Source organism: Trichechus manatus, unplaced genomic scaffold (assembly GCF_000243295.1).
Source record: "Trichechus manatus latirostris isolate Lorelei unplaced genomic scaffold, TriManLat1.0 scaffold00039, whole genome shotgun sequence".
NCBI lineage: Eukaryota > Metazoa > Chordata > Mammalia > Sirenia > Trichechidae > Trichechus > Trichechus manatus.
In genome coordinates this window covers 3,661,836-3,679,669 of record NW_004443975.1, presented here as the reverse complement: position 1 = coordinate 3,679,669, position 17,834 = coordinate 3,661,836, and the positions used below count along the sequence as shown (strand labels likewise).

The window sequence follows — 17,834 nt, the reverse complement described above, 5'->3', positions numbered from 1 at the left end:
CTAGGTTGTTTCCATCTTTTTGCTATTGTAAACAGTGCTGCAATGAACATGGGTGTGCATATATCTATCCGTGTGATAGTCTCATAGACTTTGGACATGATCAGGAGGGATCAGTCCATGGAGAAGGGCATCATGCTTGATAGAGTAGAGGGTCAGCAAAGAAGAGGAAGACCCTCAATGAGATAGATTGACACAGTGGCTGCAACAGTGAGCTCAAGCATAACAACTATTGTGGGGATGGCGCAGGACTGGGCATTGTGTTTCGTTCTGTTGTACTTAGGGTCACTGTGAGTCGGAACTGACTTGATGGCACCTAATGACCACAACAAAAATTGGTGCCTTTGAATTATGGTGTTGGTGAAGAATGTTGAATATACCAAGGCCTGCCAGAAGAAGGAACAAATCTGTCTTGGAAGAAGTACTTCCAGAATGCTCCTTAGAAACGAGGATGACGAGACTTCATCTCATGTACTTTGGGCATGTTAACAGGAAGGACCAGTCCCTGGAAAAGGACATAATACTTGGTAAAATAGAGGGTCATTGAAAGAGAAGAAGAACGTCAATGAGATGAATTGACACAGTGGCTGCAACTATCGGCTCAACCATAGCAATGATTGTGAGGATGGCACAGGGCCGGGCAGTGTTTTGTTCTGTTGTGCACAGGGTTGCTGTGAGTTGGAACCAATTTGCCGACACCTAACCACAACATTTTTCACAATTAGGTCCTTGTTCCATTTCGAATTGGTTTGTGTGTATGATAGGAGATGTGAGTCCCAATTCATTCTTCTGCATGTGGAAATCCAATTTTCTTATGAGCATTTATTGAAAAACTTCTTCTTTCCCCATTTAATGGACTTGCCACCCTTGTGAAAAATCGGTTGACCGTAGATGTACGGATTTATTTCTGGAGTCTCCATTCTATTTTACCAGGCTTTTTAAATTACTGTAGCTTTAATTACTATTTTGAAGTCAGGATGTGTGGGTCCTTCTACTTTACTCTTCTTCTTCAAGATTGCTTTAGCTACTTGGGGTCCCTTTTCCACCCATATAAATTTGAGGATTGGCTTTTACATTTCTAAAAAGAAAGCTGTTGGAATTTTGATGAGAACTGCATTAAATTTATAGATAGCTTTGGGTAGTATTGACAACTATATTAAGCCTTCCAATCCATGAAGATGGAATGTTCTTCCATTTATCTAAGTATGCTTTAATTTATTTTAGTAGCATTTTATAGTTTCCTGTGTACAAGGTTTTATATTTTTCTGTATAAATACAGCTGCAATAAGTATCTTCGTGTGAAAAATTTTTTTTTCTTTTTGCTCCTTCTCTTAAGATGAATTCTCAGAAATAGAATTAGAGGGGTAAGGAGTCTGAGCTGCTTTCTTCAGACTTTGGGTTTTTTAGGGTACATAAAGAGCACCCACAGGATTACTTCCTGGGGGTGCTGGAGCTTGATCTGGGTACTTTTAATTTTTTTTTCTTGCCTACTTGCTCTAGCTAGGAGGACACTTACTCTTTACCTGATCTTATAGCAGGAATAACAGTCTGCTGCCCATCAAAATCTCACCTTCTATTAAATGAAGTTAAGATACAGCCACTCAAAATACCAATTCAAGTTGTTCTTTGGGGTTTAGTAAAAAACGGAGAAAGAAAAGTGTATTTATTTTTACAGTTGATTTTCTTTCTTCCTCCCCCAAAATGTTAGTTTTCAACCATGAATGCCAATCAGAATCACCTGAGGAGCTTTGGAAAGTAGAATTTGGAGAGGCCCACCCAAGACCAATTCAATTAAAATGTTTGGAGAGGGGCATTGGCTTTGATACTTTTTAAAAGCTGACTAGGTGGTTCTATTGGGCTGTCAGGATTGAGAATCAGTGTTTTATACCCTCCCAGGCTAATAAACAGATTTGATTTCTGAATTTCAAGACAGGGCCAGGTCGGTCCCTTCCCTGACCCAGTTTGTCTATCTAATTTTGCCTGTTTTTGTTCAATCCTCTTTATTCCATTTGTTCTCTCAGTGATGATGTAAAGTGGTAGCAGCTTGCATATGAATATGCCAAATATTCCTGGACCCTAGGGCCTGTGTCCTATTTATTCTTGTAGCTTTATTGTCTAGCGTACGGCCAGGAGAGAAAGGAGCACAATGATTGTTGCTTTGCAACAGTAGATGACTCTCCAGCCTTCGCATCTCCAGGCTAAATAATATCTCAGTAGAACTCCGGGTGTGGTGTCAGCATGAGAAATAGCATAACCTTATGGAGAGAGTGTCCCCTTGTTTCAAAATAGCATCTTTGATCCACAAAATCAGCACTCAGCAAATGCTAATAAATAAGCGTGATTCCATTTGAAATGTGGCAACATAATGATCTTGAATGTGCCTTCAATGAACCAACATTTATTGAAACCCGTTGAAAAACCAAACCCATTGCCGTTGAGTCGATTCCGACTCATAGCAACCCTACAGAGCAGAGTAGAACTGCCCCATAGGGTTTCCAAGGAGCGGCTGGTGGATTCAAACTGCCAACTTTTTGGTTAATAGCTGAGCTCTTAACCAGTCTGCCACCAGGGCTCCAAATCAAGTAAACAATGCTCCCCACCCTGATAGAGCTCAAAATATAGTGAGGGAGACAGACAAGCCAATTATTAAACTATGGAGTAGCAGTGCAGTATATGAGAGGAACAGTCAAGGAATGGTCTTGTGATGGTTTGCCTCTGCTTTACCTGCTCAGCAAAGCTCGCTGGCTCTTGTGGATTCTCGCCCTTTCCCAGTCCTGTTCTTTCTTGATAAATACCTACAACTTCTCCATTTTTCTATTTCCCTGTCAGTCGAGTAATCCTGATTGTGCTCCTGCTTACTTACCAGTGTATTTTCAGGGGGAGTTATTACTCTGATATAAACTCATAAGCACTATTATTCACAAGAGTGTAACCTCTATGATTCCTTTTAAACTCAATTATATAGACATGAATAAATCATGAACTCAAAGATATTCTTCCCAGTTATTTAGACTAAATAATGATTTTATATTATTTGGAGTCCATGGTGGTACAAACAGTTAACATGCTCGGCTACTAACAGAAAGGTTGGAGATTCGAGTCTGCCCAGAGGTGACTCAGAAGAAAAGCCCTGGTGACCTGCTCCTAAAAAATCAGCCATTGAAAACTCTATGTAGCAATTTTTACTCTGACACACATGGGACTACCATGTGTCGGAGTCAACTTGACAGTAATTGGTTTTCGGTTCTTTAAGTTATCTTACCTTAGTTTTGTTTGCTTATAAGCTTGTTGTCTTCTCCCTGTACTTTCATCTCTTCATTTCCCATTTCTCTATGGTCATTTAGGAGCCCCGTTGGTGCAGTGGTTAAGCACTTGACTGCTAATGGGAAGGTCAGCAGTTCAAACCCACCAGCCACTCCATAGGAGAAAGATGTGGCAGTCTGCTTCCATAAGGATTCACAGCCTTGGAAACCCTATGGGACACTTCTCTGTCCTATAGGGTCACTATGAGTTGGAATCAAGTCGACGGCAATGGGTTTGGTTTTGGTTTTATGGTCGTTTATCTTTTTGGTACTTTCTTTTAAATACAATAGACTGTTTTTTTCCTCTTATAATAGTAATAGCTGCTCACTAGAAAAAATTTGGAAACTACAGAGAAATGGAAGAGAAATAAAATCATCTATATACCCATAAACATTTTTAACAATATAATATTTTTGCTTAGTTTACATATATATGGTAATATTATATGAAACTTTCCTATAACAATTTTGAGCTTAACATTACAACGTAAGCACCTTTCCATGTTAGTAGAAACACTGGTAAACATTTCTTTTTGGCTGCATAATAAAAAATGTGGTGGATTTGTTGTTGTTGTTAGGTGCTGTTGATTTGGTTCCGACTCAGACTGACCCAATGTACATCAGAACAAAACACTGCCCAGCCCAGCCCCATCCTCACAATTGCTGCTATGCTTGAACCCACCATTGTAGCCACTGTGTCAATCCATCTCATCAAGGGTCTTCCTCTTTTTCGATGACCCTCTACCCTACCAAGCCTCACGTCTTTCTTCAGGGACTGGTCCCTATTGATAACATGTCCAAAGTACACAAGACAAATTTACCAGAATTAAATTTATATAACTATTCTCTACTATTATACATTTAAGCTATTTCATTTTTTATTCTTTTTCTTTGTAAATGCTGTTGCAATAAATATCTTTGCCCAAAACATTTCTTTCTTTTTGCTCATTTTCTCAAGATCAATTCTCAGAAGTAGAATTAGAGAGTTAAGGAGTCTGAGCTGCTTTCTTTTAAGACCTTGGTGTTTGTTTAGAGTGCATAAAGACCATCATCATGATTACTTCCTGGGGGTGCTGGATCTTGCTAGAGTGATGTACTGAAGGAATTCTGCCTCCATCTCTGTGGGACCCTTCCGCCCACTCTGATCAAGTGATTGCAGAACTGTTGGAGTGTTTGTCATGGCCTTTCTTGCTCCAGTTATGTCTTTCTCCTTTGGTTGCCCAAAGAGTGATGAAGGGCTGTGTGGTCCACACATTTCCAGACACTACAAAATGGCAGCACCAGGATAGAGTTGTTTGCCTACTTTCTGCAGCCAGAGTGGACACTTGAGCAACCCCAAAGCCACTTTCCAGCTACTGCAGGAATTCAGCTGCTGAGGGCCCTGTTACAAATGCGCTGTTCCTGCTATTAATTCCCTGCTATTAATTCCTTGCTATTTCCAGACCCATTATTACCATGATGAGTTTATTCATCTCTCTTCATCTGCCCTTGACACAGAAGGCTATGTTCATACCCATGGGGTACATAATTGAGATAACCATCATTAAGCAAGGCCTTGATGATTAACTGTTCAGAATAATTAAATCCTGTAATGGGATGGAACCTGTTACTAATGAATGAACTGGCAGCCATCATGTCTCCACAGCAGAGAATCTCTGCTGCTATCAGGTGGGTAATCCTTTGTTGCCAATTGCCAAAAAGTGAGTATTCTTCACTAAATACCTCAGGACATTCATGAAGAGATAACATGGTCACCCTCCTCTAGCTTCAGATGTTGTTGTTGTTGTTAGTTCATGTATACCCCATGCACGATGGAACAAAATGCTGCCTGATCCTGCACCATCCCCATGATCAGGAAGAGATTGGAGCATTGTGATCTATAGGATTTTCATTGGCTGATTTTCAGAAGCAGATCACCAGCCCTTTCTTCCTAGTCCATCTTAGTCTGGAAGCTCTGCTGAAACTTGTTCAGCAACATAGCAGTACGCAAGCCTCCACAGTGGCTGCACATGAGGTGCATTGGCTGGGAATCAAACCTGGTGCTCTTCATGGAAGGCAGGAATTGTAACACTGAACCGCTACTGCCTCATCTTGCATCAAATGAGGAACTCCATATTTCCACAGACACATCCCGAGTCTGCTGGGGATTCCAGTTGCCATTCCCAATGCCACTATCTCCCTCAACCTCCAAGCCCAGTTATCAAATTCTTCACTATTCTGTCTTGTAAAAAACTGGAATCCATCCTTTTTTTTTTTTTTTTTTAATTGTCATTGACACTACTCTGTCTCAGGCTACGTTACCTCTCATCAAACTACAAAACAACCTTCTAACTGCTCTCTCAGCCTCCAGTCTTGCCCTGCACTGATTGTTCTCCAATTTGCAGTCGGAGTTCCCTTTCAGAACAAAAATTTGATCATGCCCTCCTCTAATTAAAACCCTTTAGAGGGTCCACATTGCTTTCAGGATGAGTTCCCAACCCTTCAACTAGAAGACCCTTCATGATGTGCCCCAGTTTACCTCTCCAGCCTCTCTCATGCCTGCTTTCAGGATTCTCCACCACAGGTCTTTGCCTGGAACATTCTTTCTTCCTCTCTCCTCCTTTGGGGAACTTTCCTCAAGTACCAAGTCTCCTGCATGAAAGACAAAGTTCTACCACTGAACCACCGCTGCTGCCCAGGATAATAGCATACCTAAGATATATCCTTCGCATAAATATATAAAGCCACATAAACGCACACACATTTTGGTGCTTATGTTTCTTTGGGCTGAATTTCTAGGTGTGAGATTGCTAGGTAAAAGGAAGCAATTATGTCAGAGTACTCTTTCCTCAAATTGCTGACAAGTATAAAGTGCTGCCAAATTCTGTCCTAGTCATCCAGTGCTGCTATAACAGAAATACCACAGGTGGATGGCTTTAACAAAGAGAAATTTATTTCTTCACAGTAAAGTAGGCTAAAGTCCAAATTCAGGGTGTCAGCTCCAGGGGAAGGCTTTCTCTCTCTGTTGGCCTTCTCATCAATGTTCTCCTGTACTAGGAGCTTCTCTGCACAGGGACCCCAGGTCCAAAGGATGCACTCTGCTCCTGACACTGCTTTCTTGGTGGTATGAGGTCCCCCTGTCTCTCTGCTCACTTCTCTCTTTTTTATCTCAAGAGATTTCCTCAGGACACAATCCAATCTTGTAGACTGAGTCCTGCCTTACTAACGCAACTGCCGCCCATCCTCCTTCATTAACATCATCTAGGCAGGATTTACAACATACAGGAAAATTGCACAATACCGGGAATCATGACCCAGCCAAATTGATACACACATTTTTGGAGGGACATAATTCAATCCATGACAGTCGAGTACTTGCCCTCAAATTGCTGACAAGGGTAAGCACTGCCACTATTACATTTTTACCTGTCTGCTGAGTGCCAAGAGAGACCTCTGTTGTTTTGCTTTGCACTCCTTTGACTTCTGGTGAGTTTCAGCGTCTCCTTAAACTTATCGGTCATGTGGGCTTGTGTTTCTGAGTCATGCCTATTCTTATACTTTGTTCATATTTTATTGGGCTTTTCTTGTCAATTTTCAGTATGTTTGCATATTTATTTGGATAACAAATATTTATTCCAAATCTATGTTCCAAATCTTTGTGGTATTTTTGCTGTGTAAGTTTTCTTTATTTTTATAATTCTATATCCCTATATTATCTTTTACTGCCTCTACATATCTAGACTTGTGTATTAGTTTCCTGTGGCTGTTGTAACAAATTATCACAGACTTGATGACTTAAAACAACAGAATTTTATTCTCGCACAGTCTGGAAGTCAGAAGTCCAAAATCAGTTGAAAGGAAGGTGTCAGCAGGACCCTGCTCTCTCCAGAGACTTAGGGGGAGAATCATGCTTTGCTTCTTCCAGCTTCTGGTAGCTGCTGGCATTCTTTGGTGTGTTGCCATATCACTCCAATCTTCAAGGTCGTCATCTTCAAATCTCTCTCTATTCCGTCTTCACATAACCTTCTCCTCCATGCCAAATCTCTCTCTGCCTCTCTTTTACAAGGACACCTGTGATTGCATCTAGGGCCCACTCAAATAATCCATGATAATCTCCCCTTCACAAGATCCTTAACTTTACCATATCAGCAAAGTCCTTCTTTCCAAATAAAGTAACACTTACAGATTTCAGGAGTTAGGATCTCATATTTCTGGGGCCACCATCCAACCTACCACAGTTTGCTTAAAGTTTCCCCCATGCCAGTGTTGTTCATATAATACCCTAGATTTTCTTGAAAGTGTTAGTAGTTACTTATTCTGACTTTGAGCTTATTTTTATATGTGGTGTAATATAAGGGTCCTCCACTTGTGCAAGATTAAACAATTTTATCTTTTTCAAACAGAATCAAAATATCATCTTTCTTATTGACTAAATTCTCATGTATACCATTTCTGGATTCTCTCTAAAGTTCCCTTGCCTCTACCTATTCCTATGCCTCTACCATATCAGTATGATTACTGTGGCTTTATAGTATGTTCTTTTTTATAATACTGAAGACATTTATGGTTATAAATTTTTCTCTGACACCAGATATGGCTTCATTTCATCGTTTTTCTGAGGTGCTCCTCTACTCATAGCTTTCTAGAGAATATGTGAGTTCACTTCTCCTTTCTCCTTTGGTATAAGGGTAATCTAGGAGTGAGCTTTTAAGTATCCAAGTAGTCAAGATTTGTCTTACAAGTTACCTGTTAATGGTCTGCTTCTCATTCTGTTAGAATATGAGCAGAGAATGAACCCTGTAGAATATCTCATTTTAACTTTTATTCAGACTTTCTTAATGGAAGTTACAGGACAGAATTGTATAGATTTTCCACAGACAGAAATTGTTTTTTGGTTTTTTAAAATATTTTGTTGTGTTTTTGGTGCAAGTTTACAGAGCAAATTAGGTTCCCATTTAACAATTAATTACTACACAAATTGTTCAGAATATTGGTTGCATTTTTTGACAATGTGTTAACATTTTCATTATTTCCCTTTTGGTTATTTCACTTGCAATATTCTGATTTCCCTGTTCCTTTACCCTTTCATATTTGCTTTAAAGTAATTGTTGACCATTTAGTCTCATATAGGTGACTTTTTTTAAAGGTGCACAGTACTCACTGGTAATATTCTTTATTTTATGAGCCAGTCTGTTATTTAGTTAAACGGTGACCTCAGGGGGTAGTCTCAGTTCAAAGTTTATGGAATCGACAAGAATTGTTTTGAGGGGAGTTTGATATATAGGATTAGAAATATATTTAAATTATATCTATAATCAAGTTCATTGATAGTATTATTTTTGTGTATCCTCATTTATTTTCTATTAGATCTACCCAACTTTGAAATATGTATTTTGAAAGTATTATATTGTGGTGATGTTTTAATTGCATTTCTATTAATTTTTGCTTTATATACTTAGTTGCTATGTCGATTGGTACATACAAGTTTATAACTGTCATAGCTCCATAAATTGTACTATTACGTAGTAGTGGCCTACTTTTTCCCATTGAGTACTCTTAAGCCTTCCCTCACCCTTATTCTAATTTTTACTGAGATTGTTTATACCATTAGCTGTAGACCAGTATTTCTCAAATTTTTTTTCAGTATCACCTTCCTAAGGAGCCTTTTTTGACATATTTTTTCCTAATATTGTCTCCCCCCATGAAATTTTAATACCGCAGATATACTATATATGTTCTGCATGTATATCTGTACTTTATATATAAAAAGAGTAACTTTTTTTGCCCACCACCAACTCTTTTTCACTCCCTTGGGGCGTTGAGAACACATTGCCCCCACTGAGAACGCACATACTAGATTCTCAGTAGACCTTCCCCTGTAAAGTGCCTCTTCTAATTCAAGAATCCTCATTTAGCAAGTTATGAAACACATATACACATCATATACCTCATTGATCATTACTTGTTTCTTTTCCCTTTCAGCTTCCTTCATGTTGTTGAGTGTTATTTACAGTTTGGTTAGAGTCTTTCTTTGAGTATTTTTCTCAGATGGGTCATGTGGGTAGGTTATATGGTCTCTAAATCTGTATACCTCAGCAAATATCTTTCTTTTACCCTAACTAAAATCCTTGACTAGGTAAAAGATCTCAGACTTCAGTCCTTTTGTCTTCATAGTCTGTAGAAACCATGTACTAGTGTAGTGTTGACATGGAAGGTTCTGTGCCAGTCTGTTTTTTTTTTTTTTTTTTTTTTTTTTTGCCAGAATTTTCTAAGAATTCCATTTTATGCTTGTTGTTTAGTAATTTTTACAGAATGTGCCTACGTGTATCTTTCCTCATCGGATGTGCCTCAATCTTTAACTGCCGTTTCAATTCGTAGATTTTGGTCCTTCCTCACCTTGGACAATTTTTCTTCTGTTATTTGCAAACGTATTCTTTTTGCCTCTCTTTCTCTTCCTACACACCTATTAGCCACTTGTTATGTCTCTTAGATTTCTCTCTCCTCCTTTTTTCCCTTATCCCCTTGTTCTCCTCTCTGTGTGTATGTACCCACACACATGTGTAGATGTGTGTCTGTAAGGGGGGCTTTGAGATATTTCTTCCATATGGTCTTTAAGCCACTAACCTGGGCCTCAACAGTGGCCGTACTTTAATTACTCCGAAGTTGTTTTGTTCTCAAGTCACAGAGTATTATTTCCCACCACACGTGGATGTCCTTGGGGCTCATATTGTGTACAAGCTCTAGTCCCCATCTTCCTCAGTAGTCATACCATCACATGCCCGTTGTGTTCGAGCATCTTTTCTCTTATTGCTGGGTCCCCTTAAGGTGCTGATATTTGATTTTATTGGATTGTTGTAGGCTTCTGCCTTTCCCTCATGGACTGGAGGTGCACCCAGTTACTATTAGACCATTTACTAGTACACTGGAGCAACAGGAGAACACTTCTCCCCTTCCATACTTCACATTCCTAGCCCTAGGCCTAGGGAGGCTGTCTCACCTCCCGAATCTTGGAGAGCAGGGAGCACTGAGACACTCATGTGGGGCAAATGATGTCTCTACAGGCACCTAGACTCTCCCAGAGCCTGACTCTACTGGTAATCAAGTACCCTTCACTTGGCTTGGGAGAATTGAGTAGATTGGAGCTGAGAATGAAAGAAAAGGCAATCTTGGGTTAACTTCTTTCCAGAATTCCCCTTCTTTCTCCAGCTTTAACATAAGAGAACAGTCATGTGGAGAGAATTGCCCGAGCTCAAAAAGAATGATACAGGTTCTAGACATTACCTGGACTAGCAAACTGTGTGACCGTCAACACATCACTTAGTTTCTTTGGGCTTCATTATCCTCACTTATAAATTAGGAAATTGGTAGACTATTGATGTCTAAAGTATCTTGCAGCTATGACATTCTCAGTATGCATGAAATCTCAGTATCCTGAGGCTTCTCCAGTAAACCAGTTGCCATTGACTTCACTCCAACTCATGGTGACCCTATGTGTGTCAGGGTAGAACTATGCTCCATAGGGTTTTCAAAGGCTGATTTTTTGGAAGTATATTGCCAGGCCTTTCTTTGGAGGCACCTCTGTGTGGGCTTGAACCTCCAGTCTTTCAGTTAGTAGCTGAATATGTTAAATGTTTGTACCATCCAGGGACTTGGAGGGTTCCACACTTACCTGTTAATTTCCTTCTCAGTATGATGAAGGAGTAAAATTCAGTGGTTTCCAATCCTGAGGATTCCTTAAAGGAGGGGAAGAGAGAGATTAGAGGAGATGTTTAGCTTAAGTGTTGATTTGAACAAAGAATCCAACACCTAAAACAAGTTCGAAAGCCACTAGCAAGTTCTACATAATCCCCATAATTAATTTTATTGAGCATTATTTTCTTCGAATTTCTTTCATTATTTTACTTTTTTGCTTCACCTTGTAACTCAGCATTTCATTCTCCTTACTATTTGTTTTGGGTCAACAAACTCAGGCATCACGCATAGTCCCCACTTTCCTGAGACTGAAGGGACATCCTGGATTAAGCAACTTCTTCAAGGTCACAAAGGGGCAAAGCTACGTCTCTATTCTTGGAGTGCAGCCTTCTCCACAAGACCACACTGTCTGTCATAAGATTTTTGCAAACATCGTGAAAAATTGGTTTAAAGGAGGTCAGCATGTCTGAGCCAGTATCTTCAAGGTGACTTATTTAAGTTTGAAATGTTGGCTAATGTTCTTCACGAGAAAGGACAAGTTTTTAAGTTACTGATGTTTAAAAGCCAAAGGGCTTCTGTTGTTTCTTTATTTAAAAATGATGAGTAACTTTTAACTCAGATGCACTAGGCCTCAAAGCACATCTTTGCATAGAGTAGTGTTTCCTATCTTTGGAGGTTATTACATTTTGACAGTCTTAGCAAAAAGTGGGTGGACAGGGAGGTAAGACACTGAAACAGGAGATTTGATAGAAGTTCTACCTCAAGCCCAAGTGTAGAGTTCATTACAGTAAGCACTATAATTACAAATTTTAAGAGTCCTTGGTGTAAATAATTAGCACATACTAAAAGTAAAAATAAGTCTTATTTAATGACAGTCTCACAGTATTTGTAGATTTTGGAGTTTCTATTTTCATTCATGTTTGAACATTCTGGTCTTCTTTGTTTTAAATCTCATAAAAATAACAGTGGGAATCAATCTAAGGCATGGAGCCAGAAATACAGATAGATTAGAAGGTCTCTTATATTTCACTCGTACTAAATATAGTCTATTAATTTACAGCAAAAATAAATGTATTTGTTTAAAAATACTGGCCCACTAATGATGAGGTCTCATAGACTACACAAAGCGCTTAAGCCCTTTATCTGCATGAAAGGGAAAAATACAAATGCTAGCAACTCACTGTGTGATGGCCATGAGTCTGGACTCTAGAAATCTGGGCCATTCAAACACCATTCTGCCTTCAAGGGTATGTGACAGGCATAAAGTGTACTCCTTGGAGGAGTGCTAAAGCTGACACAGAAGCTGATGCTGGTGTCACTTTGTCTGCTGAAGAGCCACAAAGCTCCACAGTGTGAGCGCCCCTCGCATCAGGTATCTGAGACCCCCACAGCCAAGCTGTCCTTTTCTGTAGTCAATTTGAAATTCATAGAGACCTCAAAATCAGCAAATCAGCAGTTTTTCTTCTTTCCTCTTCTTCTGTCTTTCTCTCTTCTCCTCCCCCTCCTTCTTTTTTTAATAAGGGAGTTCTAATTGTTGTTTACATTTACAACTTCCTGATGCACTCACATGACATTCAGCATAGGGATACTTGATTCATGATGACACTGCCTCCAAGCTCTGGGGTGCAGAGTAATTCAGTTGCTTTTGAAGGGTACCAAAAGGTCACCAGTTCGAATCCACCAGCTGCTTCTTGGAAACTCTATGTGGCAGTTCTGCCCTGCCCTATAGGGTCACTGTGAGTTGGAATCAACTCAACAGCAACAGGTTTGGGTTTTTTGGGTTTCACTTTGGACAACCTTTATTAGCACACTCTGTTAAAGGAAACCTTGATGCATGGCATGGGGTACAATTCCTAATCCATTCACCAGTACACAGGGGTCGTGGAATTTAGCTGCATCAGGCCAGCTACAGGCTGGAGCTCATTTCTGCTATTAGCTTTAAAAAGGCCAGTTGCTGTCTAGTTGATTCTGACTCATGATGACCTCATGTATGTCAGACTAAAATTCTACTCCATAGGGTTCTCAATGGCTTTGATCTTTTGGAAGTAGATTGCCAGGCCTTTCTTCTGAAGTTCCTCTAAGTGGACCTGAACCTCCAACCTTTCGTTGAGCAGCTAAGCATGTTAACTGTTTGTACCACCCAGGGACTGCACTGTTGGGCTTAACAAAGGCATATCAGCTCCCTCCTCCTTAACATCCAAGGAGGCTCCAAAGCTTTAGAATATTGATTCATCATTTTCTCTAAGGTTAAATTGTGTGAATCACTGCTCTGCATCCACATTTCTTCCATTCTTTCTTCCCAATCACTGGACCCTTTCTATACTATTATTATTAACAGTGCATTCTTAGGCAAGCAAGCTAAGACTTTGCCATTTCAGGAGGCGTGGGGGTCATTAAAGCAAATGACTTTCTTGCCTGCCTGGCCCCTGAAGGCATTTGAGTTTGTAGCCAAATTGCAAAGAGCTTAAAAATCAGTAAAAGAAGACCTATTCTCTTTCATGATAAGAAGGTGAAGTCTATACAAAGTCTATACAAAACTCAAAAGGTGGGGGATAAAGTTGCAATTCATTTACCTGGGATAATGTAATGATTATGACCTTCAATTATTGGGAGTCTCCTTGAGATTAAAATTTACTATAAAAATAAACCTACTTTATTGAAAATCTTGTAAGGAAAACCTTTCAGTTTTTATTTTCTTTTTGTTAAGAATTATAAATTGCTGGAGAGAATATTAGTCAAATTCAGTAACACAAGTTTTAAACAAGAAGGTGAATTCAGACAAATCATGGGTCAATAACCATGATTTACCCCACAATGGTAAATACTTAAAGAATACTTACTATTACTTCCTTTAACCCTCCCAAAAACCTTCTGAAGTAGATACTAATTTTGTCTGCATTTTACAAAGGAAGAAACTGGAGATTAATGAGATTAAGAAACGGCAGTTTGTAAATTGGAAAACCAGCTGGAATCCAAGTCTCTCTGGGCCAAAACACAACTGTTTAATATTCTCTACTGCCTCTTTATATGTAAATAACTCTAGAGTTCATGAGAAAGTAAAAAAAGGATGATTTGCATTGTAGCCTTGAAATTATTATTGTAATAATTGTTGAATTACAGAGCAATTCTGAGAGAAAAGAGGTAATGTAATCTGTGTTTGTGCTGCTGCTCTATTTATATAAACTCTTTTGAAAGAATTTCATACAGCCTCCGTGAATACCAATTGTTGGAATGCTTGCTTTTTAAAATTTGAATGAATATATTTAATTTTTAATGACTTTATTTCTACCTATTGAAAATGGTCAACATTTAGGTTTTCTGACTTTCTTTGTTTCTGAATATCTTTTCTAGGGTCAGCGCCTTTTTGAAAAGTTGCTCCAACTGACTTCGCAAAATATTGAAATCAAGCTAGTGAGTGATGTAACAGCTGATTCAAAGGTATTAGAAGCCTTGAAATTAAAGGGTAAGGCCAAGGTTGATATGTTACTCTACACTGGGTATTCTATTAGGATACCTTTAATTTCACTTAAAATAATACATAATTTCTTTATAATCAAAATATTTCACTTAGTACGCTTCTTATTTCTCCTTTGAACAATAGCCTGATTAAAACTTTTAAATGAGAGAATTCATTAATCAATACAACTGAGATTTTTAAAATAGTGTTAGTGCATATTGAAAAAAAAAAAAAAAAACCTGTTGCCATTGAGTCAATCAATTGTGACTCATAGGGACCCATAGGACAGAGTAGAACTGCCCCATCGGCTTTCCAAGGAGCAGCTGGTGGATTCAAACTGCTGGCCGTTTGGTTAGCAGCCTGACCTCTTAACCATTCGCCACCAGGGCTCCTGTTGCATACTAGTTTATGCAAAATATTTTACTGGTCATTAGGTATCATTAACTCAAAGGAATAATCTTTCCCTCTCTGAACACTTCAACGATATGATTAGAGAAAATAGCCACTTCTCATCGGAACAAACATTGGATTTCTGTTGTTCTCTTGCACATCAAATGAAAATCCTCTTCTTGCAACATAGTTTTTTAAAATAATATAGTCAGGTCTAGACATCTATGAAGCACTGCTTGATTCTCAACTTCTAAGCAATTCCATGGGAGGGCATCATTTATATGGGCAGTTTGTAATTCCCATCACAATGTCTTGAAGACTGAGAATAACTATGAAATAATATTCTTCATTTTGCTGTAACTGCCAGTAACTGAGCTCTCACTTCTGAATAGTTTTTAATCTATTTGTAAACATTTTTACCCCGAGTTTACTATCTGGGCTGGAACCCACCATAAGGAATCAAGCAGCCCCAGGGACAAGGAGCTGGCTTTGGCTCTCACTGCTTCACACATGATATCACCTCTCACACTTGTGTTGTCTAAACCTACTATACATTACAAAAAATTAATGTGCTAAAAATGTATATAACAAAACATTTGCCAATTCAAAGATTTTTACATACCATTCAGTGCAGTTGGTTACTTTCATTATGTTGTGCAACAACCATCACCACTGGCCCTTTCCAAATTATTCCATCACCATTAACAGAAGCTCAGTGCCCCCCCAAAAAATGCCCCCCTTTCCCCTCTCACTCTACCCCTGGTAACAACTAATAAGCTTTGGTCTGTATACATTTGCCTATTTCATTTAAGTGGGATCAGACAATATTTGTCCTTTTCTGCTTACTGTACATTTTCGCTGGTTATCTTCCCCACATTATTAAGTGAAACAACCTTCTTAAAAATGGATCAATTTCCAAAGGAAATAGGTGAGCCTGAGAAGAATTTTCTCCTGAAGAAGAAAAGTTGGAAGTGATAAATCATGTTGAGAGACATAAATGTACAGAAGACCTAAGCTGGTCCATGCACATGTACCCATGACCATGCGTATTGTTGTTTCTATGCATAAGAAAATTGATGAGAATGTTTCTGGGTCTGAAAAGTTTCACTACACTGTTTGAGCATGATGTAATATTTTTTATAAACTAGAGAAATGCTATTTCAGTGTATTGACAGATAAAATCAGCATAAGTTAGAAATGTGTTATGACTTTTCTGATTTAAAAAAAAGTGAAATTGGGTTCCCAGTATCTGAAAGTTTGTTACGCAGCACAGTTTTAGGAATGGATTAGTTTTGGTTGACTGACAAGATCAAACCCGTTGCCGTTGAGTCGATTCCGACTCATAGTGACCCCATAGAGAAGAGTAGAAATGCCCCATAGGGTTTCCAAGGAGTGACTGGTGAATTCGAACTGCCGATCTTTTGTTAGCAGCCGAGCTCTTAACCACTATGCCACCAAGGTCCCTGAGGATGCCTGTATTTACAGATGATTTTTCTCATGGAGTATACTTGCAACTCTTTGGGGTATGATTTTTCAGGAAGGATAAAAAGCAGATGAGTTAGGAAGAGAGTAGGGAGCCTGAGAAGTCTATTTCTTCTTGTTTGTATATCCACAGATCTATTCCTTACCATAGCCCATACTTAGTCTTATAAACTCAACCAAAAGTTGAAACTAGGGGGCATAACAGATGTTCTCAGATGCTGCTGAATATTTGGCTAACCTAAACAGGGAATGGAGTCCCTGGGTGGTACAAACAGTTAACATCCTTAGCTGCTAACTGAAGCACTGGAGATTTGAGTCCATACAGAGGCACCTCACAAGAAAGGCCTGGCAATCTACTTCCAAAAAATCAGCCATTGGAAACCCAATGGAGCACAGTTCTACTGTGACACATCAGATCACCATAAATCAGAATTGACTTGACGGCGATTGGGTGGTAAACAGGGAATAGCTATTAACAAATTTGTGGATAAAGGCTATGTTTACATTTATATTTTAAACTATGAATTAAAGTTTCATAACTTTAAGATGAAGTAAAAGCTGGACAGAAGATTTCAAAGGGCTGCTCAAGAAGAGAAAGTAAAGTATTATATTGACATTTGCAAAGACCTGGAATTAGAAAACCAAAAGGGAAGAACATGCTCTGCATTCCTCAAGCTGAAAGACCTGAAGAAAAAATTCAAGCCTCAAGTTGCAATAGTGAAGGATTCTATGGCAAAATATTGAATGATGCAGTAAACATCAAAAGAAAATGGAAGGAATACGGAGAGTCACAGTACCAAAATTAATTGACTGACATTCAGTCATTTCAGGAGGCAGCATATAATCAAGAACTGATGGTACTGAAGGAAGAGGCCCAAGCTGCACTGAAGACATTGGTCAAAAGAAAGTTTCCAGGAATTGACAGAATACCAACTGAGATGTTTCAACAAATGGATGCAGCGCTGGAAGCGCCCACTCATCTATGCCAAGAAATTTGGAAGACAGCTACATGGCCAACTGACTGGAAAGGATCCATATTTATGCCTATTCCAAAAACAGGTGGTTCAACATAATGTGTAAATCATCTAACAATATCATTAATATCACACACAAGTAAAATTTTGCTGAAGGTCATTCAAAAGCGATTGCAGCAGTACACCAACAAGGAACTGCCAGAAATTCAAGCTGGATCCAGAAGAGGGCATGGAATGAGGGATATCATTGCTGATGACAGATGGATCCTGGCTGAAAGAAAGATGTTTACCTGTGTTTTATTGACTATACAAAGGAATTTGACTGAGCAGATCATAACAAATTATAGATAACATTTCAAAGAATGGGAATTCCAGAACACTTAATTGTGCTCATGAAGAACCTGTACGTAGATCAAGAGGCAGTCGTTCGAAACAGAACAAGGGAATACTGCATGGTTTACAGTCAGGAAAGGTGTGCGTCAGGGTTGTATCCTTTCACTATACCTATTCAATCTGTACGCTGAGCAAATAATCCGAGAAGCTGGACTATATGAAGAAGAA

General features: G+C 39.0%; 1 protein-coding gene across 4 annotated transcripts in view; it reads left to right on the top strand.

Moving 5' to 3' along the window:
* The window catches only part of PLD5 (phospholipase D family member 5), a 413,275-nt gene that overhangs the window by 247,207 nt on the left and 148,234 nt on the right, over positions 1 to 17,834 (top strand). For all 4 annotated transcript variants that reach the window (XM_012555426.2, XM_004375857.2, XM_012555427.1 and 1 more), the window contains one exon: positions 14,322 to 14,433. In XM_012555426.2, the coding sequence (XP_012410880.1) occupies positions 14,322 to 14,433 (112 nt within the window). The remainder of the gene's footprint in view (positions 1 to 14,321; positions 14,434 to 17,834) is intronic.